The following is a 23,491-nucleotide window of genomic DNA, read 5'->3' as shown; positions in this document are numbered from 1 at the left end:
TTTGGAACTCAATGCTTTGTATTTACAAAAGAAAAAAAATAAAAGAAAAGTCTGAAGCTATTAATAATCAGCTGAAGACAGGGAGCAAAGGCGGGAATCTGGGGGAAAGGGCGGGATCGTCTGCAGGTAGAAGGAGAGGGGCTCTGGCACTAAGGAAGCTGAGGGTCCCAGCCTCAGGTGCTTCCCCAGGGCCAGCCCCACCCTCCCGCAGAGGCTCAGATCGAGGGGCCAGGAGCCAAGTCTCCTGCTGCCCACTCTGGTTTCTCCAGGAGCCTGAGTCCCCAGCTCCAGGGGCTGGGATGGCAGGGGACACTGAGGCCAGAGAGAGCCCATGGGTCCCACCGCCACTCCTCACTGTGGCGTGATCTTGGCAGCCTCGGCCCGAATGAGGGCAATGAGGTCCTGGTTGATAAGGAAGACAAATCGCAGGCTGGCAATCTGTGGGCAGGAGAGAAGGGTAGCTGAGGACGGAGGTGAGACTGGGGCTAGGGCCAGGCCTACACTCTGGCTCACTACACCCCAGTGTTCACCCTGGCCTTTCCACCTCCCCCCAGCTCACCTCCACTACTGAGTTGTTGCTAAGGCGCCACTTGGAGCCACACAGCACAGGCCGTCCATCAATGTAGATGGGCCGCCGGCCCTCGTTGGCAATGAAGAAATCACCATTGTTTTTCAGCTTGATGACACCTATGGGAAAAGAAAGGAAAGAGGTATGATGGGATGAGGGAAGCTAGAAGAGGGTCTGAAACCCACATGTACCCTCTGCTTCCTGGGGACACTACAAGGCACCCAGCACCCCCAAGTTAGGGATCTTAAAATGCCAGCTCCTCAGCCCCTGTCTGTCCCTAAGGTTCCAATGGAGACCAAGTCCTGGGGCTGGAGGGACTTCCTCATGCTGCTTCCTGCAGATACCTTGCTTCCGGGAGATCTTCCAGGCCGGACCCTCCAGGGACAGGTCCACATCAATCTGGTTGTCCTTGGTCGCTCTGCCAAGGGTGATCTGGGAAAACGGGGCAGGTGAGGGCTGGGCTCTGAGGAAAGGGAGGGGTCCATACAGGCCAGGGAAAGATGAGAAATCGGGACCAGACACAGGAAGGGCTGTGAGGGGAAGATCAACAGAGGGGAACCTCGCAAGGGGGTGTGGGGATGGGGATGAGGACAGGGAGGGCTGGGCTGGCCTCACCTCTCTAGAGCGCATCAGGTACCGCACCATGCGACCCCGCAGCACTGCCAGGGTCTGGTTGTCGAAGTCTGGGGAGCTCATGCCTGGGGGAGAGCAGCTCGTGTCAGAGAAGAGCCCCACTGTGGAAGGCAGGCAACCAGGCCAGGATCCACTGAGGGAAAGGAGCTACAGGTCCGGGAGAGGGTGAGCCCAGCCCAGCAACCAGGGTGTTCAAGGTGTGGCAAAGGGAGTGGGAGCACGAGCGTGCTGGCCCTGTGGCCTCCTCACCTGTGATGCTGTCTACTAGCACCTGCCACTTATGCAGTTCCTGTTCCAGCTGCCGAATCTCCCGTTTCTGGCGCCGGTCAGCCACGGTCAGCTCTGGGGTGAGGTGGGGTGTAAGTTCTGAGGTCACTGGCACCTTGTACTGTTCCTTTCTGTTCCAGCAGGAGCTCCCACCCTCTCACCATTCCCACCAGGGCGCACTCACCATGTTCCAGGACTTCATCTCGCATGTCCCTGGGGGGTGAGAGAAGGATGAATCAGGCTCCAATTCAAGCTTACCTGCCGTCACTATTGGGTACTATTTGGCTCTCTAGGGTCCCTCAGCCCAGTGGTCCTGTAGGTTGCTCCTCTGGTCCCAGCCGAGCCTCCTTCCCTGGGGTGGGGGTCACATACAAAGGGTGGAGGTTGGGGTAAGGGGGGCTCAGCAGGGAGACCAGGCACCAACAGCTGCAGCTGGGACTCCAGGTGGAGTATGGACTGGGCTCTGCAGTGAGGGGCAGGGCTGGGCAGCGCGGGGAGCTCTGTCCTTGGGAGACACATGGCTGTGTGTGCCCTGCCTATGACCCCAGCCACTCACTTGAGCTTACTGTCATCAATCAAGTCTTCTGCGTCGGAAAAGTTCAGCACTTGGTCCCCCTTGGGCAGCGGCTGCACTGAATGAAGGACGGAGGGAGGATGAGTGCCAATGCTCCCACTCACCCCCGAGATGCTGAGCAGACAATTGAACTAACAGGACAAACTGTAGAGAGAGCCCTGTGGGGATGGCCTCATGCTGAAATCAACAAAACTGAACCTGATGCAGGTAACGGAGGACGTGCAGATCAGACTGCATGCTACTTTGGCACAAAGCGGTCCCAGGGTTAGCTGGGGGCAGAGGTGGTTCTAGAAAGTGAAGGGAATTAGAGCCGCCCTTTGTGTGCCCTTTCAGTGTTCGGAGAGTTCCCACTTACAAAACCTGCTCTATGCAGGGAAGGTACTACTACTAGCTGCACATTACACATGAGCAAACAGAGGAGGGCGGGTTAAGCTGCGTGAGTAGAGTTCAGGACAGAATCAGGAATCAACGCTGCTTTCCTGATTTCAAGTCTAAACTGCTCGTCTACTACATCACATGCTCCCAAACATTTCCTGCCACAAGGAGCTGAGAGGCACAGGACAGTCAAGTCTCATTCAGGAGGTGTCAGAAGGCAGCCTTAAGTCAGTGTTTTCAAACTGTGGGTCACGACACTTTAATGGGCCATGACACGTTAATGGGCCATGAAATGCTTTTTCTTTCCAAAAAATAAAAAGAAATAGAAGACAATCAAATGTAGTCAGATATAGACTATACCCCTATTATCTGGATAATAGGATAAATAAATAGGATAAATACTGACTTTTTTTAATGAAAAAGTTTTATGGAAGTTTTTCAGTTCTTTGTGGTCAAAATGTAGAAAGGGCTAGGGTCCCCAAATCTGAGAACTCCTGCTTCACGGTCAGTGGTTCCTAGGATTGCAGTGTCTGCTCAGCAAGAGCTCCACTAGCTAGTGAGACTGCTGGCTGAGGAGCCTGACAACCCCTGAGGTGTTGTCACTGCCGGGAAAGCAACGGGGGGCTGCAAAGGAGCCACAAATGCTCCATCACTACCAACCCCCCCCAACCCCTGTCACCTTAGTCCAGACTGGGTGGGAGATGGGGCTGGGGCAGTCACCCCACCACAGCTGCCTGAATCCTACCAACTCACTTGAAAATCCAGCTGACTTGAAAAGTGAGCGGTGTATGCTTTCTGTCTAGAGACTCCAAGCACCAAATAGCCAAGAAATCAAATACCCACACAACATGACTCTTGAAAAGTTATCCCTTAACGTTAGCAAATTTACACAAGATAACTTTCAAAAGCATGACAAAGGAGCTAGCTGTAGCAGCAAAAATAAACTTTATCCAGTGTCTGCTCTGTGGGAGGTCAGTGACTGCTGAGCCTAGGTGAGCAGCAGAGATCTGGAAGCTACAGGAATAAAGGAGGCCCACTGCACACTAAATTCAGAGATCCTCAGGAAGAGAAGATGAGGCCTCTCCTGATAAGATTTCCTAAAATCCTCTGGTAGGCATCTTCTATTATGCAGAAGCTACAAGACATAGCGAGTAAGGTGAAGGACAGAACTGTGGCTTGACTTTCAGATCAGTGTGAACCAGTACACGGCAGCCAGCATGCAGCAGTTTAAGAAGCGAGGGGAAGGTGTGCTCAGACTGTGCAGGGCTGACCCTGAACCTTAAATCTAACCAAAGAGTTTCGTCCTCTAATCGGACCACCTTCCTAATACTTATTAGGAGAGTGAGCGTCTTGTTGGCAAGGGAGGAGAGGAATCAGAGAGCATTCTGACCCCTGGGAAAGAGGAAGACAGGCGGCCTGGGTGTGAAGCCCCTTCGGGGATTTCTGAGTGGCCTGAAGGCAGCCCCACAGCCTGGTGGGAGGAAAGTGGAGAGAGGGAAGGGACAGAAAGGCTTAGAGAAAATGGTCTTTATCTCCAGGGAGGGAAAGGGGGGTGGGTGAGTACTAAAAGAAACTTTTGCATTTTACTCAGGTTTGAAAGTTACTCATGAAGAAAATATTAATGTGTTATTTATGTAATTGTAAAACATGTCAAAAGAGCAAAATAATTGAGAAGTGGGAGACCCTGCTGTTCGGTCTTTCTGCTTAGGATTCTAGGCAATTCTGGCTACCTTTACCAGCAAGACCATTCCAGCCATGCTTCCTCCCTCTGGAAAGAAATAGTTTTTTCTGCAAAAAGAGGTGAACAAGATCCTGGGAACCACTGAGGATTTGTTACAAGGCACTTGAGGGCGGCTGCATCCAGACCCGTCCACACTCATACATACGCACCTCCACTCTGCCAGATCCTGGGCCCAGTTACCTGTCTGGTCCTCCAAAAGGTAATACTGTTTCATGAGCTGCCAGTGGGCCTGCAGAGCCTTGGCAGTACGGGCCAGGTAGAAGGCATCGGGGTGTCTGTGCAGCAGGTCCTGAAAGGTCTCCAAGGTGGGCTGGCTGGTCTGGAGAGCAAGGAGTATGCTCCAGGCGTCTGGGTTTCCTTGTCCTGCCCCTGCCTCACCATCTGTGCACCCTGTCCCAATCCCCATCAGGAGATGGAAAAAGTGACAGCTCCTGCCAGCCAGGAAGCCAGGCTTGGCTCTCCCAGAGGACCCCATCCACAGAGGCCCCGCAGGTGTACATGTGTCTGCAGGGTAAGTCCCCAGGCAGTACAGCCTCCCCGCAGTCAGTTTTCCAGGTGACTGGTTCCCGCCCTAACCCCCTAGCCTTATTAGCCCTCAGCCTTACCGATCCCACTTTGCTCAGCAGCTGTTCCTCAGCCTTGCTAAACAGTGCCTTGCTCTGGATGGCTGCAACGGCCTCTGGGTGCAGCTGTCTCATGGCCTGGCAGGCCAGCCTGGGAAGAAGGGAGACAGAGGGCAGGGCAGGGTTAAAACAAGGTGTCAAGCAATCTGGGGTTCCTACTTCTCCAAAGCCTGCAGGCCTTTGCGATCCACAACTCAAAGTTCCAGGCCCTCAACAGAAGAGCCCGAGGGTGATGAGCAAGGCACCAGTGGCCTCGTGCAGTTCAGAAAACTCAGGCTCCTGTGCTCAACCCTGCGAAGAGACTCAAGGGCACAGCTGCCTAGAGGCCAGTCCTGAGGGCGATCCTAAGACCAGCTGCTGCTCCCGCCCCAAGACCTTCCCTCTTACTTGGCTAAAGCAGCCACCCACTAGACACCTCCTCTTCCTCAAACCACACTTTGCCCTCTTCCTGGTGTATCAGGGCTGTGGCTATTGCTTAAGTGGCACCAGTGTCTGTGGAGTAGAAGATGGATGTTAAGCATTATTCTGATAACGTCAAGTGCCTGAGAAGGAAGTATGTGTGTTATGTGTGTGCACAGGTGTATCTGGAACTTGGACTGCTGGAACTGGAAGGGACCCTGGTGTTCTTCTGTTCCAACTACTTCTTATGAAGGAAGAAACTGTGGGAGGTCAGTGTGGGAAAGCTGGAAGGGGACCGCCCTAAACCACCATGCATACAGCAGTAGGACTGGGCTCCCAGCACTCATTCTGGTATTTCCTCTCGTGCTACTTCCTCGGCTTCCAGGTCCTTGTTCTCGGCGTCCAGCCTGGACTAGCAAGGTTGACAGCAGGAAGAAGCTTCTCCCCAAAGCCTGGGAGGTCTTGGTATCATCTCAAGATACCAAGGATAACAGGTCCCAGGGAGCCCTGCCTCCCTGCCCCCTCCCTGCATAATTCTTTCTGTTCAAGAACCAAATCCTGGTGTCCCCAGTACCGCGCCGCCACTGGGGCCAGCTCACTCACTTTGAGATGACAGGATCGTAGAGCAGGGCGTACCAGCGCTCCTGGACTTCCCGCAGGGTGAAGCGGCAGCTGAACTTCACACCCAGGTGAACAGATGTCAGGTCATTGGTCTGCAAGACCCCAGAGCAGTTTGTTCCAGCCTTGGAACTGGGAAATACCCTCCCGTGCCACCTCCAGACATTGCCAGGCTAGCTGGGGGCTGAGAACTGGAAGCGGTGGGGAAAAGGGAAACAAGACCGCTGTGGCAGAAAGCACTACCTGCAACACGGCATTGATGAGCAGGAGGTCGTCTGCAGGCTTCCAGCGGCCCAGATCCTTGGTCACCTGGAGTGGCTGCTTGCTCTTCTTCACACGCTTGGTAAGTCCAGGGGCTGGGGCGGGGCTGGGCGGCACAGGTGTGCTGGGGGTTTTGGACACCTGGACAGAGGGTAGGAGCAGAGTGAACTCAGAGCTGGCACCGGGGCAGCTGGGGCTTCAGACCCAGAGTTTTGTACAGACCCATCCAACAACAAGCCACAGGCAGGGAGCTCAGCTTTCTAATACCAGCTCCTCCCCATTCCCGCCCCCATCAAAGTACTTCTACATAGCCCTAGACCATATGGGGTCTTCTTTTTGCTGATGGTGCCCCCAACCCCGGAGTAGAGGGTGGGTGGGGAGGATACCAGGAAAACACTCTTGCTGGTACAGTGTCTGGGGCCAGAGCAATGCCACCTGGGGGTTATTTTTACACCCAGCAATGCTGGGAACAGGCTGTCTGCTCCCAGAATAGATGCACGCTCTATGCCTCCCACACAGAATGTGATACAGGATGTGCTGACAGGGTGGTGGGGGGGGGGGGGGGGCGCGGGGTGCAGCAAGAAAGGGGGAGTAGTGAGATGGGCTCCCAGGAGGGAGGCATCTGAGGTTGGGGCTGGGGCGGCTTGATCCTCTCACAAGCCTCCTCTGCAGGGCTCTTGCCAGCTGGCGAAGGTTGTGGGGAAACACGAAATCTGGCACTGGCCCCCACCCCCTGCTACTCCCCATTCTCCCAATCCTCACCTTCTTCTTCTCACTGGAGGAAGGTTCGCTCCCCGAACAGCGCCCTGGTTCCACCCCACTGGCCCCCTTCGCCCGGGTAGAGGACTTAGCCAGGCTGCTCTCCACCAGCTCATCATCGAACTTCTTCCTCTTTATGAACCTGTGAAGAGTCCTACTCAGAGAGCTCTCCATGCCCCACCCCCAGTACCCACTCACCCACACCCAGCCTCCAAAGGAGAGCAGGTTCCCAGTAGTCAGAGTGCTCACTGCTCTGGCTCAGTGGTCGAGGAATGGAACCTCTATGCTCCAACCCTCTGAGATGACTGGGTACCACACTACAAAGACTTCACGTCAAAGACCTAAGATCTCCCTCCCTTGCTCAGTCTCAAGGAGAGGGACTTAGTAAGGTCAGGAAAAGCACAAGCCTCTGTCAACGCAGGTCCCAGAGGGATGCAGGGGTGAAGGCATGCTGCAGTCTCAGTTTCTTGCCCTTCAAACCCTTATTACCTGGAGGAGCTTCTCCGTTTAGGGATGGTCCCCAAGGCCTGAGAGGAGGCCCGCTTCTGCCCTGCCAGTGACTCCTCATCCTCTGAGCGGCTGGCAGTGCCTGATGCCATCAGGGATGAATCTAGCAGCCCCTGAGAATCTAGAAAAAAGAGACGTGGTGAAGTCAGACCTCCTAATTGCCAAGCAGAGCCTTGAACCTCTGCACAGGGGACCCCTCCTCAGCCCCCCTTTTCCCAGCCAACCCTCTTGGTCCCTCCCCTGCCTCCTTGACATTTGAGGTTTTAAGGTGGGAGTTCCTTGGCCATCCAGTCCCATCTGGGCCCAGACCTTCCACGCTGGGCAGTTCTCCCGGTGCCACGTGTCATGTCGTGCAGCACATGGTGCTCAGGTCAGACTGGTGATGCCGACACACCGGGCTCTGGGCATAACTGCTCCCTCTGCCATCAAAATGCAGCCATGCCAAAGAGCAGCAGCTCAACAGAAAGTCAGTCAATTGTGGCCTCTGCCGAGAGGTACGTGGGTGGTGCTGGCCCAGGGGGAGGTGGCAATGCCCAGCCAGGACCGAAAGACACACGTGCCAGGCACGGGGTGGAATCAGCAGATGCTTGGCGCCTGAGCGTTTGGGGAGCTGGCCCGGCCTCATACTACCTTTGTCCATCCTCTTACAGTCCCAAAGCCACTGGTTCCAAACCACAGGGCTAGAAGGAAAGGTCCCACAGGCTCATCCAAGGATTCTGACCAGGTGAGCTTAGAGGCCGAGAGGAGATTCTGCAAAGGAGAAATGAGGCTCCCTGAGACTCAGATTTCCATCTGGTCAGCCTCACCTCCTTATACTGGAACTGGTCCTCAGCATCCCATAAGCTAGTGAAAACACCAGAAGAGACACAATATATTCTGCCAGTATGACCCTAATAAACTAGTAGCCTTTTGAAGGTCACCAACATCTCCGAGACAGTGACAAAAGCTAGGGACTCTAGAAAAATGTACACATTTCAAGAAGTTCACAAACCCAATTCTACCAACAGTCCTTAGGTGAAGGGCCTTGACTCCAAACTAGCAAGAAACAAAGGATTCTTGGCTCACTTTTGCTTTGTCAGATGCCCACTCAGCTCCCCTCCCAGTCCCAAGCACGGGAAAGGAAAAGGAGATAGGACTCTAACCAGCCTACCTCACTTTTTTTTTTCTTTCATTTTAAGCTTTGGCTAAAGATTTAGAGGGCGTTACTTCGTGGAAGAAAAAAACGCGCTTGGTCACTGAGCAAACATCAACCGCCATCTGGGGGACCCTCGCCTAAGACCGGAGAACTCAGGTACTGGGTACTTTCGGGTCCCGCCCACCCTGATCAGGGACGCTTCTGACCAGGAGGACTCCCAGGTGCGCTCGTCAAACCGCTCCATCGTATACGGTTGGGAATTTAGCCACTTGGGGAAAGGGTGAAGAGCCCGATGCCGCCGTTACACTGAGGCAGGGTCTGCGCCCCCTTCCTTTTCTGGCCCTCTGCCCTTCGTTCTCCCCGCCAAATGCACACCCAAAGTACGGAATTTGTCCGGGTCTATTTCAGGGGCTCGGGATAGAAGTGGTGAAGTCGGTCGTGCAACTCAAAAGCAAAGCACCGAATGAACCCCGATGCTCTCGGAGCTTTAAGCCCCAGGGGCCGGTGGCGAGGGAAGGGAGTCAACTCCCAGCCTAAGTCTCACCCCACCTTTGGCATGCTACCTTTGCGCATGCGTAACTTCTCGGACCAGATTCTGGCCCGGTCCGGCCCACGCATGCGCAGATTTTCGGGGCGCTACCGGGGCGGGGCCCCAAACCTGGGGGGGATCGTACCCAGCAGCACTCTGGGAAACCCCATTTCACCCCCAACTCTCCTCATCAATCATCAAAGGCGAACCGCTAAGTCTCACCATTCCTAGGCTGCCAGTTCCAACGCTTTCTCCGCGGCGACGGGAGCAGCCGCAGGGCCAAGGCCGGCTTCCGTGAGGTTCGTCTACTTCCGGGTTACGAACTAAGGGTTGAGCAATCCCTTCCGGTACGCCCCGACTGCGTAAGTAAAGGGGCGTGGCTACGGTAGCGAAGAAATTCCTGCTTTGTTATCAGCGGAAATTAAAATCTTTCCTAATTGAAACAACTTATTGGGAGACATCGGGTATTATAGGCCCCAAGTTGGAGGAAGTGATTAAAGGGAAAGGCAAGACTTGGAGCTGGATAGCCTGAGCGGCTAGGTGAGGCAACCCTGGGAGGGGGTGGACCGGAGGGTGGGGCCCCACAGCTACTAGATATTGGCTTCCGAATCTTGCCGCCTTGCTAGAGATCTAGGACTCTGATAGTTTCCCAGGATCACTTATAGATTGTTTGATTCCACCAGCGGTTTTAGAGAAACTGCCCTGTGGCAGGCCTGTGCTAGGCACAATATGGGGAGACGGTGTTGAGAAGCTCTGTCCAGCCGGAGAGATGTGGCGTATAGAAGGGGCCGGGAGGTTGATGTCTAACGAAAGGATGGAGAGTTGTGGACCGCGGTTCTAGAGAGCAGAGGCCAAAAAGAGAGAGTAGAGGCCCTGGGAGAAGGAGTGCCCTTCCAGTCAGCCCCACCACGCCTGGATTGCTGGAGGGAGCTGTGGGTCCCGGGAGGTAAGAGGACCCGCGGAAGCACCTTCAGAGGGGAAGCCCTGAAGATGGGAGGACAAGCCTACAGGATAAGTTGGGCGTTTGAGGGTGTGAGAGCTGCCTTAAGAAACCAGAAAGACTGTCCTCTAAAAGAGTTTTTATTTGTTTTATGCTTCCTTGGAGGGACATAGAAATGTAATAGCTCTAAAGAAACATACTTCAGCTCAGAATAAGAAAGGTACAATTCCAAAGCTGTCTAGTAGCTAGGTTGGACCCCCTCAGTGGAGGTGTCAAGTACTCCTCACCTGAACATTGCCAGGTGACTCAAGTGTTAGATGGGAGGCTGGCCCTTCCGGCCCTGAGAGTGTATGATAGCCTTCATACATTCTCAGGGGACAAGAGTCCCTGTTCATTTGTGATCTTGCTTAATGAGCATTAACCTACTGTATTTCCCCTGAAAGATCGTATTTTCTGATACAAGATGTGATGGACTATACTAAATATAGCATAGTAGCTATACTAGTTGAGAATTATCATAGAGGTCTCTAAGAGATGAGGGTTGAATTGAGATTTGACATTTGATAAGGGATCAGTTGGGCAAAGAGCTGGGGTAAGATGGCCTAGTCAGCAGGGACAGTATAGCTCCAAAGCAGAAAAGAATTTGGAGAGACTGAGGAACAGGACGGAGATTAGTGTGGCTGGAGCAGGATGATCGAGAAAAAGAGAGAAGGAGGGGATGAGAACAGAGAGGTCATCAGGGCAGATCATTTTAGGCCTTGTGGTTCATGCGATGAATTTTGGCCTTTATTCTTTAAAAAAAAAAACTATATTAACTATATTTATTTACTTTTGGCTGTACCACACGGCACGGAGAATCTTAGTTCCCTGACCAGGGATCAAACCTGTGCCCCCTGCAGTGGTAGCATGGCGTCTTAACCACTGGACCACTAAGGAGTCCCCTTGGCCCTTATTTTTATTGCATTAGAAAGTCCTTAAAAGATGCAAAAGCATCCATTCTGTGATATGATTTACTTTTATAAATGATCCATTTGCCTGCTTGTGGAGAATGGATTGTAGGGAAGTAGGAGGAAGCAGAGAGAACAGAGAAGAGGCTACTGTATCGATCCAAATGAGAGGTAAACTCAGGTGGTTTAGCTGGGTTGTGGGGGCAGTGAAAATGGACAGACATAGTAACTTTGATGTGTATTTTGGAATTAGAACCACAGAGACTTGCTGATGGATTGGATTTGGGATATGAGGGAAAAGGAAAAATCAAAGATAAGATCTAGATTTTTGGCCTGAGTAACTGGATGGATACTAGACAACCCCTCCCACCCTCTCTTTAGAATATATCCAGAATCTGGTTGTATCTCACCAACTTCTCAACTATTTCCTGATCCAAATCCCCTGGATTCATCATCTCCCACTTGGACTATTGCAAGAGTTCCCTAACTAGTCTCCCAGTTTTCATCTTTACCACCTCTCCTCCAGTTTCTTTATAGCAGCTAGAGTATTCCCATCAAAATAGAAATCCATGCATGTCAAGCCTCTGCTCAAAATTCTCCATCATCCTTGGAATAAAAGCTTATGGTCTAGCCATAAGCTTAAGTGTTGGGGATTCCAACATTTAAGGTAAGGTAGAGGAGGAACCCATTCCCATCCATTTTAGTTCACAATTACTAAGATGTCCATGTTCAATCTTGCCATCTCCTGCTTGACCATGTCCAATTTACTTGATTCATGGAACTAACATTCCACGTTCCTATGCAATAGTGTTCTTTACAGCTTTGGTCTACGTTCACCACCAGACACATAGGCAACTGAGCATCGTTTCTGCTTTGGCCCATCTGCTTCATTCTTCCTGGAGCTGCTAGTAACTGCCTTCTGCTCTTCCCCAGTAGCATATTGGACACTGTTCGACCTGGGCGGGGGTGGGTGCTCATCTTCCAGTGTCATATCTTTTTGCCTTTTCATACGGTTTTTCTGGTTCTTCTGGCAAGAATACTGGAGTGGGTTGCCATTTCCTTCTCCGGTGGACCACGTTTTGTCAGAACTCTTCACTATGACTTGTCTGTCTCGGGTAGTCCTGCAAAGCATATCTCATAGCTTCATTGAGTTATACAAGTCCCTTCACTATGACAAGGCTGTGATGAAGGGGCCTCAGCTATGCAGATGATACCACTCTAATGGCAGAAAGTGAAGAGTAACTAAAGAGCCCTTTGATGAGGGTCAAAGAGGAGAGTGAAAAAGCTGGCTTGAAACTCATTCAAAACTCTAATAAGATCATGGCATCTGGTCCCATCACTTTATGGCAACTAGAAGGGGAAAAAGTGGAAGCAGTGACAAATTTTATTTTCACGGGCTCCAGAATCACTGTGGATGGTGACTGCAGCCATGGTTTTAAAAGATGCTTGCCCCTTGGAAGGAAAGCTATGACAAACCTAGACAGCATATTAAAAAGCAGAGACATCACTTTGTTAGCAAGGGTCTCTATAGACAGAGCTATGGTTCTTCCAGTAGTAATGTATGCATGTGAGAATTGCACCATGAATAAGGCTGAGCACCGAAGAATTGATACTTTCAAATTGTGGTGCTGGAGAAGACTCTTGAGAGTCTCATGGACAGCAAGGAGATCAAACCAGTCAATTCTAAAGGAAATCAACCCTGAATATTCATTGGAAGGACTGATACTGAGGCTGAAGCTCCAGTACTGTGGCCACTTGATGCAAAGAGCTGACTCACTGGAATAGACCCTGATTCTGGGAAAGATTAAAGACAAAAGGAGAAGAGGGCGGCAGAAGTTGAGATGGTTTGATAGTATCACCCACTGAATGGACGTGAATTTGAGCAAACTCCACGAGATGGTGAAGGACAGGGAAGCCTGGCATGCTGTAGTTCACTGGGTCAAAAAGAGTCGAACACAACTGAGTGACTGAACAACAAGAGAAGGAGCCAGCAAAGGAACAAAAAGAAGAGTGTGCATAAAAAGAAAAGTTAGCAGTAGCACCCGTCATCCAACCTCCAGTTAGCTGTCCCTGGCTCTAGAGTAATTGTTCACAGTACAACACCCTCCCCAGGAGAGATGATGTGGCCCGGCCATGGATCATTTCTCCTGAATCTTTGCTCAGGTCCCCAGGTTCCTTCATCTGAGGAATTAGGACATGGTGGTTAAGATACAGGTTCTGGGCTTCCCTGGTGGTCCACTGGTTAAGCATTCATCTTACAATGCAGGTTCGATCCCTGGTCTGGGAAGATCCCACATGCTGCAGGGCAACTAAGCCCGTGTACCACAACTACTTAGCCTGCACTCCAGAGCCTGCAGGCTGCAACTGTTGAGGCCTCTGTGCTCTAGAGCCTGTGCTCACAACATGAGAAGCCGCTGCAATGAGAAGCCTGCGCACTGTAACGAAGAGTAGCCCCTGCTCGCTGCAACTAGAGAAAGCCTGTGCACAGCAACAAAGACCCAGCACAGCCAAGAAACAAAAAAATAAATCTTAAAAAAACAGAATCTTTTCTGTTAATCTTAAAAAAACATAAATCTTTTAAAACAGAAAAGAGGCTCTGTCCAATTTTATTTCATTTTATTTTTTTGGCCACTTGACATACAGGATCTTAGTTCCCTGACCAGAGATCAAAGCTGTGCCCCACCACAGTGGAAGCTCAGAGCCTTAACTATTGGACCACCAGGGAATTCCCAGGCTCTGGCCTGGTTTTAAACCTTAGTTATCTCACCTACCAGCTTGTGATCTTGAGAAGTTATATTTCTTTGCCTCAGTTTCATCATATTGGGAAATAATAGTATCCACTTCATAGGATGGTTCTGAGGAATAAATCACTCTGCCTAAACAAGTAGGTCATATATAGCAAATGCTTATAAAATGTTAGCTGTTGGTACTGATCTTAGGGCTTGGGTCCTGGTGTCTCCTGTCAGGTGGTCAGTCTTGGACCCAGCGTCTGATAATATTCCCCTCCATTAGAGCAGAACCAGTTTTTCTTTCACCTGAGACTGCTACTTTCTGGGCACTCAGAGGACACAGGATTGCACTGCTCTTGGCTCAAATATACCTTCTTAGGAAGTCAGGTTTAATAAAGCTTTGACCAGTACAAAGATGACTTTGGACTCATAATGCATTTTTTTAAAATTAACTTTTATTTATTTATTTATTTTTGGCTGCACTGGGTCTTTGTTGCTACTCTATTTTTCTCTAGTTGCAGCAAATATGGGCTACTCTAGTTGCGTGTGCAGGCTTCTCATTGTAGCTTCTCTTGTTGTGGAGCATGGGCTCTACAGCATGTGGGCTTCAGTAGCTGTGGCCAAGGGCCAAGATCCTGGGCTCTAGAGCACAGGCTCAGTAGTTGTGACGTGGTCTCAGTTGCTCCGTGGCATGTAGGATCTTCCCAGATTAGGGATCGAAACTGAACCTGTGTTTCCTGCGTTGTCAGGCGAATTCTTTATCACTGAGCCACCAGGGAAGCCTGTCATAATGCATTTTAAGCCAACATATACTCTACTTGATATCTGTATACTTTTATTTTCTTTTTTTTTTTTACTTTCTCTAAGGGAGGAGAAACCATCTGCAAAGGAAAGTCTCATACACAGGCTGAATTTCAATGAAATATCAATCCCCAAGGTAGAGAATCACAGGCAAACTTTATGAAACATCTGACTTGTTCCATCTTGGTCTGAAAACTAGAATCCCACTTAATGAGGAAACCTAAATTATTCCCACTAAAGTTAGGTATTCCATGAGGATAGCCCCTATGGCTATTTTTATTTAACACTGCCTTGGAAATACTAGCCTGCTTAATTTCAGAAGAGAAAGGAATGAGATATAAAAACTAGGGAAGAGGTGAAATTACCATTATTAATTTATGATTTAATAGCCCAACTGGAAAATTGGAGGATATCAACGGAAAAACTAATACAAATAAGGCATTTTAGCAAAGCGGGTACAAATTATATACAAAAAGTCAATGAACAACAGCCAGACAGAAAATATATGGGAATAAAATGTATCACTTACAATAGCAAGGAAAAAGCAATGTAACCTAGAGTAATCTTTACAGTGTGCTAGATCTAGGCACCCCAAACTGAAATTACTATCAAACAACACAAAAAAAGAGATAAGAATAAATGGAAAGGCATACTCTATTTTTGGTAGAAAGACTCACTATCATAAAGATGTCAGCTCTCCATAAGTTAATCTATAAATTTAACACTATCTAATAAAAATACCAACAGACTACATAATCTGAATGTAAAATTCATATGGAAATTTTTGCATAAAAAGTAACAGCATTCTGAAAAAGAAAGTTAATGAAACAGGAATAGCTCTATTGGATATTAAACCAATAAAAACTAAAATAGTAAAATCCAGAGGACACTAGCATAAGCATAGGCAATTTGATCAAGAGAACAGAGTCCAGAAACAGATGCAAGACATTTAAAATATTAGCATGTAATAAGGGTGGCATTGCCTATCAGTAAGGAAAAGATGGATTATATGGTAAGTGGTATTGAGACAACTGTGTAGCCACCTGAAAAAAAAAAGTGGTATCTCTATTCCTCACACTAAAATAAATCTATATGAATCAATTGTGTTTAAATAAATGTAAAATAGTAAAATTATAAATTTATATGTCACAGCAGAGAAAATAGAATAGCACAAAATTTCTCAAAGCATAAAAAAAGACAATTCTGTCAACATAAAAATCTATAATTTCTGCAGAGCAAAAAACCCCATAAACTAAGACAAATAGCAAACGGAGGGAAATTTTGCAGCTCATATCATAGACAAAAGAACTAATTTGCTTAATATATACAAAATCCTTTCAAATCAATATGAGAAAGAACAAAAATACAAGAACAAAATAGGATGGTTAACATAAAAGGAAAGATAAATGGCCCTTAGACATATGAAAAGATGCTCAACTTCACACAAGAAAATTGAAACTACATTTCAATATCATTTTTCACCTATAGATAGGCAAAAATTCAACTGTTTGACAATATGCCCTTGGCATGGTTATGGAGAAAGAGGCCCTCTTATGTGTTACTAGTAGAACTGTAAATTGTCAGTACTTGCCAAAATTACAAATGAATAAAATTTCTGACCCAATATACTTACATACGGGCTTCCAGGGGGCACTAGCTGTCAAGAAAACACCTGATAACACGGGAGACGTAAGAGACTCGGGTTCAATCCCTGAGTTGGGAAGATTCCCCGGAGGAGGGCACGGCAACCCACTCTAGTATTCTTGCCTGGAGAATCCCATGGACAGAGAGCCTGGCAGGCTTCGTACAGTCCATGGGGTCGCAAAGAGCTGTACACGACTGAAGTGACTTAGCACGTATTCAGATGAATTGCGTTGGAGGTGCCAGTGGGCAACCAGTTAAGATCCTCGGTTGGGTGTTTGGGCATACAGCTCTAGGACTTGGAGGAGAGACTGGAATTAGGGATAAATCTGGGAATCATCAACATAGAGCTGATGTTTGAAGCCATAAGGGAGGATGAGGTCATCCTGGGATGTCCTGAGGCATGAGGAGAGGAGTCTGGGCACTGGAGCAGCCCTTGGCCTACAGGCAGAAGATCATGAACTCCCACAAGAGCCAGGGGAGTGTGGAGAACAGGAGGGAAGCCAAGTGTCACATGACAGAAACAAGGGGAGATTTTGGTAGCATTTCAGTGGTCCATGTCTCTCACTTGGTTAAAATACCCTTAAGGACATAAACTGGGTCTTATTTTTATTCTCTCCCTGTCTGCTCCACACCCCTACCTTCAGTCAATACAAGATTTTACATACTTGAGATGCCTGTGAACAAATAAGGGCACAAATAAGTAAATGCAATCAAAGCTGGGCCTCTACTTCATTACTGGTCCTCTCACTGGTCTGCTTGCATCCATTCTCTAACTTTTCCACATTGCCACACCTGCCTCTCTACAGCACAGGTCTAGTAACATCACTCCTTTCCTTGAAAATCATCCATGGCTCTCCACTGCCTGCTGAGGAAAATCATCAGCTTGGCCTTCAAGCTCATCCAAACCCAATCTCAGCCCAGCTTTGCTCCTGTAATATCTGGCTTGTTACTGATGAACTACAGCCATATCAACCACTTTCTGGTCCGTAAACATGCTCTATGTTTATAATATTCTAATCCCTTGTATTCCCCTGGAGTCCTCCACCCCTGCCACCTGTGTTAGTTCTATACATCCTTCAGCTTTCTATTGAAATCCACATAGCTCTGAGGGCCTTTCCAGATTCACTGCAGTGAACATCCTTTTTTGTTCTCCATTTGACTTTGCATCTGTACTGTTTGTGTTTGTTACATAGCTAGATCCCCACTATTTACTACTCTTGTCTCCACAGTGAAGTGTGAAAAGAGATTGTGTCTCAGTGTCCTCATTACACATCCAGCCTTAGCACAGTGCATTAAGTAATTGCTGGATGAATGATGAGTGGATGGTAAGTCCTTGGGAGGACAAGGACCTAGTTCTACAAATTTTTATTACTCTGATGCTTTGCATATAGCCTGTATCCTATTTTTGCAGTAAGCTTAGAAGTTTGTTTAATTGACCTTTATACCCTTACAGCCTGGTACAGAGCATAACATCACAGTGGGTGCTTAATAAATGTTTCAGTTCAGTTCAGTCGCTCAGTCGTGTCCGACTCTTTGTGATCCCATGAATCGCAGCACGCCAGGCCTCCCTGTCCATCACCAACTCCTGGAGTTTACTCAAACTCATGTCCATCGAGTCGGTTTAGGGACTCAATAATTACTCATTGAATTTGCTCTCAGTAGCCTCCAGAGGCAATAGCTTTGGCAAACAATGTTTGGCATGTGCTTCCTGCCAGCTCTGACAGGCTGCCTTAGTAGGTCATTGACAAGCTATGTCATGTAGTATGGTTAACAGACCGAATTAGGGCTGTCATGGTGGTTAAGCATTTAACACAAAGAGAAGTAGCTCTCCAGGCAGAAATGCAGCCTGGAAGAGGCCTCAGCGGCAAGAGCAAAGCAGCTCAATTAAGGAAGGGTGGGATGACTTATTCTTTAGGGAAAAATCTGACTCGATTTCTACTATGTGCACAGCATTCTGTACTGGGGGCAGCTACAGTTACGAAAGCAACTGGGCATCTGCTCTTAAAGAGTTTAAGATCTGGTGGGGTTGAGGACAGCTCACCAACAATCCCAAAACGGGCTTCCCTGGTGGTCCAGTGGCTAAGACTCTGCCTTCCCAATGTAGGGGGCCCCGGGTTCGGTTCCTAACCAGGGAACTAGATCCCACATGCTGCAACTAAAGATCATGCATGCCACAACTAAGTCAAATAAATAAATACTAAAAAAAAAAAAGTTCTAGAGCAAAGACAAAACTGACCAATGCTGAAAGAGATGCATCAGCAAAGATGGAGAGAAACTCCAGGAGAAGGGGGCACTTTACCGAGGATCACGAGAGGCATCTTGGTAGGGAGAGTAGCATTTGAGTTCATTTACTAAACTTTCCTGAATAGAAAGGGAATAGAAAGTTTCCCCTTCCTCACCTGCAGTCTGTTCCCATCCCTGTGGCCAGGGTGATGCTCTGGAAGGGTGGATCCAATTATATCACTTCTCTGCTTGGAATTCTGCAGTGGTTCCCATTTTATTCAGAGTAAAAATGGCTCCTATTCTTTCAGAATGAAAAAAAAAAGCGTCCTTCCAGTGGCCTACAAGGCCTTAAGTGACCTGTCCTCCAGTCATTCTCCAGCACTTTCCATGCTACTCTCCCCCAACTCACTCACCTGGCACCAGTCACACGGGAGACCTGGCCCTTCCTCTAGAATGCCAGGCATGCTCCCACTTCAGGCTGTTCCCTTTGCCTGCACACCCTTTCTCACAGCTTGCTTCTTCATCTCCAAGTCTTTCCACAAATGTCAACTCAGTGAAGCCTGACACACGCTATTTTAAATGGTAATCTCAGGAATGCCCTGGAGGTCGAGTGGCACTTTCCAGCCTACTCCTCTGCTGAAATTTGTGTTTCTCCATAGCATCTTTTACCATCTGACATACTGTGTATTTTACTAATTTTTTGTCTATTTTTTTTTGGTCTATTTTTGCCCAATAAAATGTAAGTTCTGGGAAATCACTTTAAGAAAACCAACTCTTCTCTTCAGCACTATATCCCAATGCTTTCAACAGTGCCTCCTATTAGGTACCCAATAGATACTTGTTGAATGAATGAGGATGTGATACATATTTGAGGAAGTCTTCAGGAAGGGCCTCCTGGCAGAGGTCCTAAAAAATAGTTGCCTGAAGTATCATTTACATGGACAAATCTCTGAACTACAAAGCTGAGGACCCTGCTGGGGGTGAGTGAGTCAAGTGCCCTAGGCTGAAGCCACCAGGAATGGATCCAGATGTCCAAAGGATGGGTCTGGAATCACTTGTCTCTCTCCCTATATTGATCATATTTGCTCTCCTCACTCAGCCAAGCACCTTCTCAGATGAACTCCACCCAGCTTTGGCTGTGTCCGTCCTTCAGCAGTTCCCATACAGTTTGGCCCTCTCCCGATCCAGGACAGCTGAGGCCCTTAAACAAGCACTCTGCTGCCTCCTTGTGGCTCCCGTAGTAAAGGAACTCTCTTCTGGAACATGAGACAACAGAGGTCTACACAGGGACTCTTAGAATGGGAGGTGTGGGAGAAGAAACCTGAATATTCTTGACCCCCGTGGCAACCCTGAAATACTGGCAGCTGCTCCTGCCCCCACAGACATTACTGCCAGTAGCAATGACCATCCCCTCAGCAGAGCCCTGACAGGTATACCAGCTGGCCTTTGGCTTTGGTTGTTCCAGGTTGGGTCACCTTTGAGGAAAGAATTTGACACAATAGTCAGATCCCAGGGCCTTCTTTGAGGGGCATTCATGCCTCTCCTTCTCTGCCTCCTCCCAACTCACAGTCTATAAGGAGTCTTTAAGTCTTTAAGGGCAACCAACCAGCTCAGGGCCAGGTGTGTATAAAGAGAGGACGGAGCTGGGCACTGTGGAGAAGTGGGGCCCATGCCCTGGAGGATGCTGCTCAGCTGACACTGCTAGTTCCAGCCCATTACTGTTTCTGCAGGTAACTGAAAACACACCTAAGCTAATATCTTCCCCTAGACAGGGAATGTCCTGGAATACACTGGGTTATCTTGTGGACTTATAAGGGATACAGCTGGACCTCAGGAACCATCTGACTAGCAAAGTCTCTGATGAGATTTTTTTTTTTTGAGACTTCTTTCTTACTTTTCTATATAATTTGTTTTTATTTCTTGCTGCTTTCTAAATGTTTGCTTATCTTTGGTTTCAGCAATTAGACCATGCTATACTTAGGTGTGTTTTTCTTTATCCTGTTTGGGGTTCTCTGACATTCTTGGATCTGTGGTTGGTTTTCTTTCATTAATTTGGGAAATTCTCAGTGGTTCTCTCTTCAAATATTTCTTCTGCCCCAATCTGTCTCCCTTTTTCTGGGACTTCAATCATGTATGTCAGAGCATTTGTCATTATCCTACATATCTTGGTGCTTAGCTTTGGGTTTACTCAATTGTTCCTTAGCGTAGAGTTACTGTTTGTTTACATTTCTCCTGACCTGGCTTCAAACTCACAAATTTCTTTTCCTCTGCTTTTGTCCAATTTGATTAACTGGCCAAAGGAATTCTTCATCTCTGATATTACAGTTTTCACTTTTAGCATTTTCATTTTTTTTTCCTATCTCTGCTCAGATTCACCATCTGTTCATGCATGTTGTCCACCTTTTCTATTAGACTAGATCAGTCTTAGTCATGCTCATATATTTTTTGGAGAGGACGACTCCTCCAACAATAGAGTCATACTCATACTTTATCTAACTTTTTCTAAGTTAGCCTCCCCATCACCTGGGACACACCAGATCCCACCTGGCTTTCCCCTCCCTGGTTTTTTGTCTTGATTGTTTACAGTTTTCATCCCTTTCACTTCATCAACACCTCCTTGAAGGCCACAGTTATGGCTAAAATAGACCCTTCTCTCATGTCACCTTCCACCTTAGTGTTGAATCCTCATCCTGGAGACCCCTGAGACTATGGGCCATGCAGGCAGAGCTATGGCCAACTCCCAAATCTGGCTTCAAGAAATATGCCAAGCAGTATTGCTTCTCATATTTTGGCTTCCCTGTTTTTGTTTTTTTGAAGGTTAAGGCAATATCTTATTTGATCAAATACATCAACTTTGCTCTGAAAAAAAATGAGGCTCTTGTATAATATTAAAGAACCTCATACCAGAAAAACATCATATACTATATCTATATATCTCCTTGGTTGCAATCCTCTTGGCTTTACAACTTCTATTAGACACTCTGCTTGCTTGCCGGAGAGCTTGAGAGAAGACATCCAAAAAGTCAAAGTCCTCCATCACCAGAGCAGGTTTGGCTGCTGGGCACCTTAAGCACAGTGCCAAAGCCTATGAAAACATGTGATACCTTTAAAAATGTCATTGGTGGGACTTCCCTGGTGGTCCAGTGGTTAGGACTCTGGTGCTTCCATTGCAAGGAACACAGGTTCAATACCTAGTTGGGAACTAAGAACCCACATGTTGAGGGAGTAAAGTCATTGGCACCAAAATATAAAAATATGTAATTAAATGTTTATATAATACTCAAAATTCTCCAGGCCAGGCTTCAACAGTATGTGAACCAAGAACTTCCAGATGTCCAAGCTGGATTTAGAAAAGGCAGAGGAACCAGAGATCAAATTGCCAACACCCATCGGATCATCGAAAAAGCCAGAGAGTTCTGGAAAAACATCTACTTCTGCTTTATTGACTATGCTAAAACCTTTGACTGTGTGGGTCACAACAAACTGAGGAAAATTCTGAAAGAGATGGGAATACCAGACCACCTGACCTGCCTCCTGAGAAACCTGTATGCAGGTTAAGAAGCAACAGTTAGAACCAGACATGGAACAATGGACTGGTTCCAAATTGGGAAAGGAGTATGTCAAGGCTGTATATTGTCAGCCTGCTTATTTAACTTATATGCAGAGTACATCATTCAAAATGCTGGGCTGGATGAAGCACAAGCTGGAATCAAGATTGCAGGGAGAAATTTCAATAATCTTAGATATTCATATGACACCACCCTTATGGCAGAAAGCAAAGAGGAACTACAGAGCCTCTTGATGAAAGTGACAGAGAGTGAAAAAGCTGGCTTAAAACTCAAGATTCAAAAAACAAAGATCATGGCATCTAGTCCCATCACTTCATGGAAAATAGATGGGGAAACAATGGAAACAGTTACGGACTTTATTTTCTTGGGCTCCAAAATCACTGCAGATGGTGACTGCATCCATGAAATTAAAAGATGCTTGCTCCTTGGAAGAAAAGCTATGACAAACCTAGACAGTATATTAAAAAGCAGAGACGTTATTTTGCCAAAAAAGGTCCATCTAGTCAAAGCTGTGGTTTTTCTAGTAGTCATGTATGGATGTGAGAGTTGTACCATAAAGAAGGCTGAATGCCAAAGAACTGATGCTTTTGAACTATGGTGTTGGAGAAGACTCTTGAAGAGTCCCTTGGACTGCAAGGAGATCAAACCAGTCAATCCTAAAGGAAATCAACCCTGAAGGACTGATGCTGAGGCTGAAATTCCAATACTTTGGCTGCCTGATGCAAAGAGCTGACTCATTGGAAAAGACCCTGATGCTGGGAAAGATTGAAGGCAGGAGGAGAAGGGGGCAACAGAGAATGAGATGGTTGGATGGCATAACTGACTCTGGACATGAGTTTGAGCAAGCTCTAGGAGATGGTGAAGGACAGGGAAGCCTGGTGTCCTGCAGTCCATGGGGTCACAAAGAGTCAGACACGACTGAATAACTGAACAACAACAAAAAACATGATATTGTCAGTTTCATTATTATGTCAAATTTAATATTCAAAATGTCCTCATATTTACAAAACTTGTTAGATTTCATCTCTATGGGTGATGATTGCTGAGAAGTCACAGCCCACTGCACATTAAAAAAACCACAACTTACTCATAGTCAGTTAATATCCAAAGCAAAGTTATAAAAATCTTTTCAAATTATTTATAAAGAAGTATATTTAGCATGAGGGCTACCATGGGTGAGGCCTCCTGAAAAGAATAGACCCAAAAGGCTAGAAATGGCCCATTCTTGCCCCAGCAGTCCAGTATGTGTGACTTGCATCAAGAATGCCTCTCACCATCCTCCCTCCAGCAGGCTTCCTTGGGATACATTGAACTGTGGCTCCGAGATCAAATCCTGCTCTAGCCCAGAGATCAGGTCAAGTGCCCATCTGTTTGCATGCCATATTCTTCTCTTCCTTCCAAAGTTTCAACCTTAAGCCAGGAGCAAGCTTGGCTCCCATTCCTAAGAAACAGAATCACTGGATTGTGGGTCCTCTGAGGACAGGGTGATCTCCTAGCTAACATTTTTGTTGTGCTTGCTCCCTAGGCCTGGCCCAGCTGGCCGGGTGAGAAAAGGAGGAAGGGGAGGGCAGAGGCCGATGGGAGACAGGCAGACAGCTGAGTGCAAGGGAGAGTGAGGGTGGGACGCTGCTTGTAAGCTGTGTGAACCA

The 23,491-nt window shown here is 47.8% G+C and overlaps 1 protein-coding gene and 1 long non-coding RNA gene across 5 annotated transcripts; one reads left to right on the top strand and one right to left on the bottom strand.

The window, feature by feature from the left end:
* Window positions 1-9,304, bottom strand: MCRS1 (microspherule protein 1). Of its 4 annotated transcripts, none has more exons than XM_020908240.2 (15): window positions 9,212-9,304; window positions 7,956-8,075; window positions 7,308-7,446; window positions 6,822-6,960; window positions 6,042-6,200; window positions 5,784-5,893; window positions 4,764-4,872; window positions 4,339-4,477; window positions 2,025-2,100; window positions 1,653-1,681; window positions 1,451-1,543; window positions 1,184-1,266; window positions 913-1,000; window positions 560-687; window positions 1-461 (listed from the first exon to the last, which is right to left on the bottom strand). In XM_020908240.2, the coding sequence occupies exons 2-15, from the start codon at window positions 7,963-7,965 to the stop codon at window positions 216-218; spliced, it is 1,548 nt and encodes a 515-aa protein (XP_020763899.1). In that variant the 5' UTR covers window positions 7,966-8,075; window positions 9,212-9,304; the 3' UTR covers window positions 1-215. The 4 variants fall into 4 exon arrangements, with proteins under 4 accessions (XP_020763899.1, XP_020763901.1, XP_070310577.1 ...); XM_020908243.2 differs by having other exon boundaries at window positions 261-438; XM_020908242.2 differs by lacking the exon at window positions 7,956-8,075.
* Window positions 9,305-9,339: 35 nt separating this feature from the next.
* On the top strand, window positions 9,340-13,466 carry LOC139030842 (uncharacterized). The gene is made up of 2 exons (XR_011483257.1): window positions 9,340-9,529; window positions 13,143-13,466. It is a non-coding gene; the product is annotated as an uncharacterized lncRNA (long non-coding RNA).
* The last annotated feature ends 10,025 nt before the right edge of the window (window positions 13,467-23,491 follow it).

Source organism: Odocoileus virginianus, chromosome 24, assembly GCF_023699985.2.
Source record: "Odocoileus virginianus isolate 20LAN1187 ecotype Illinois chromosome 24, Ovbor_1.2, whole genome shotgun sequence".
Taxonomy (NCBI): domain Eukaryota; kingdom Metazoa; phylum Chordata; class Mammalia; order Artiodactyla; family Cervidae; genus Odocoileus; species Odocoileus virginianus.
This window is presented reverse-complemented; position numbering and strand designations above follow the sequence as displayed.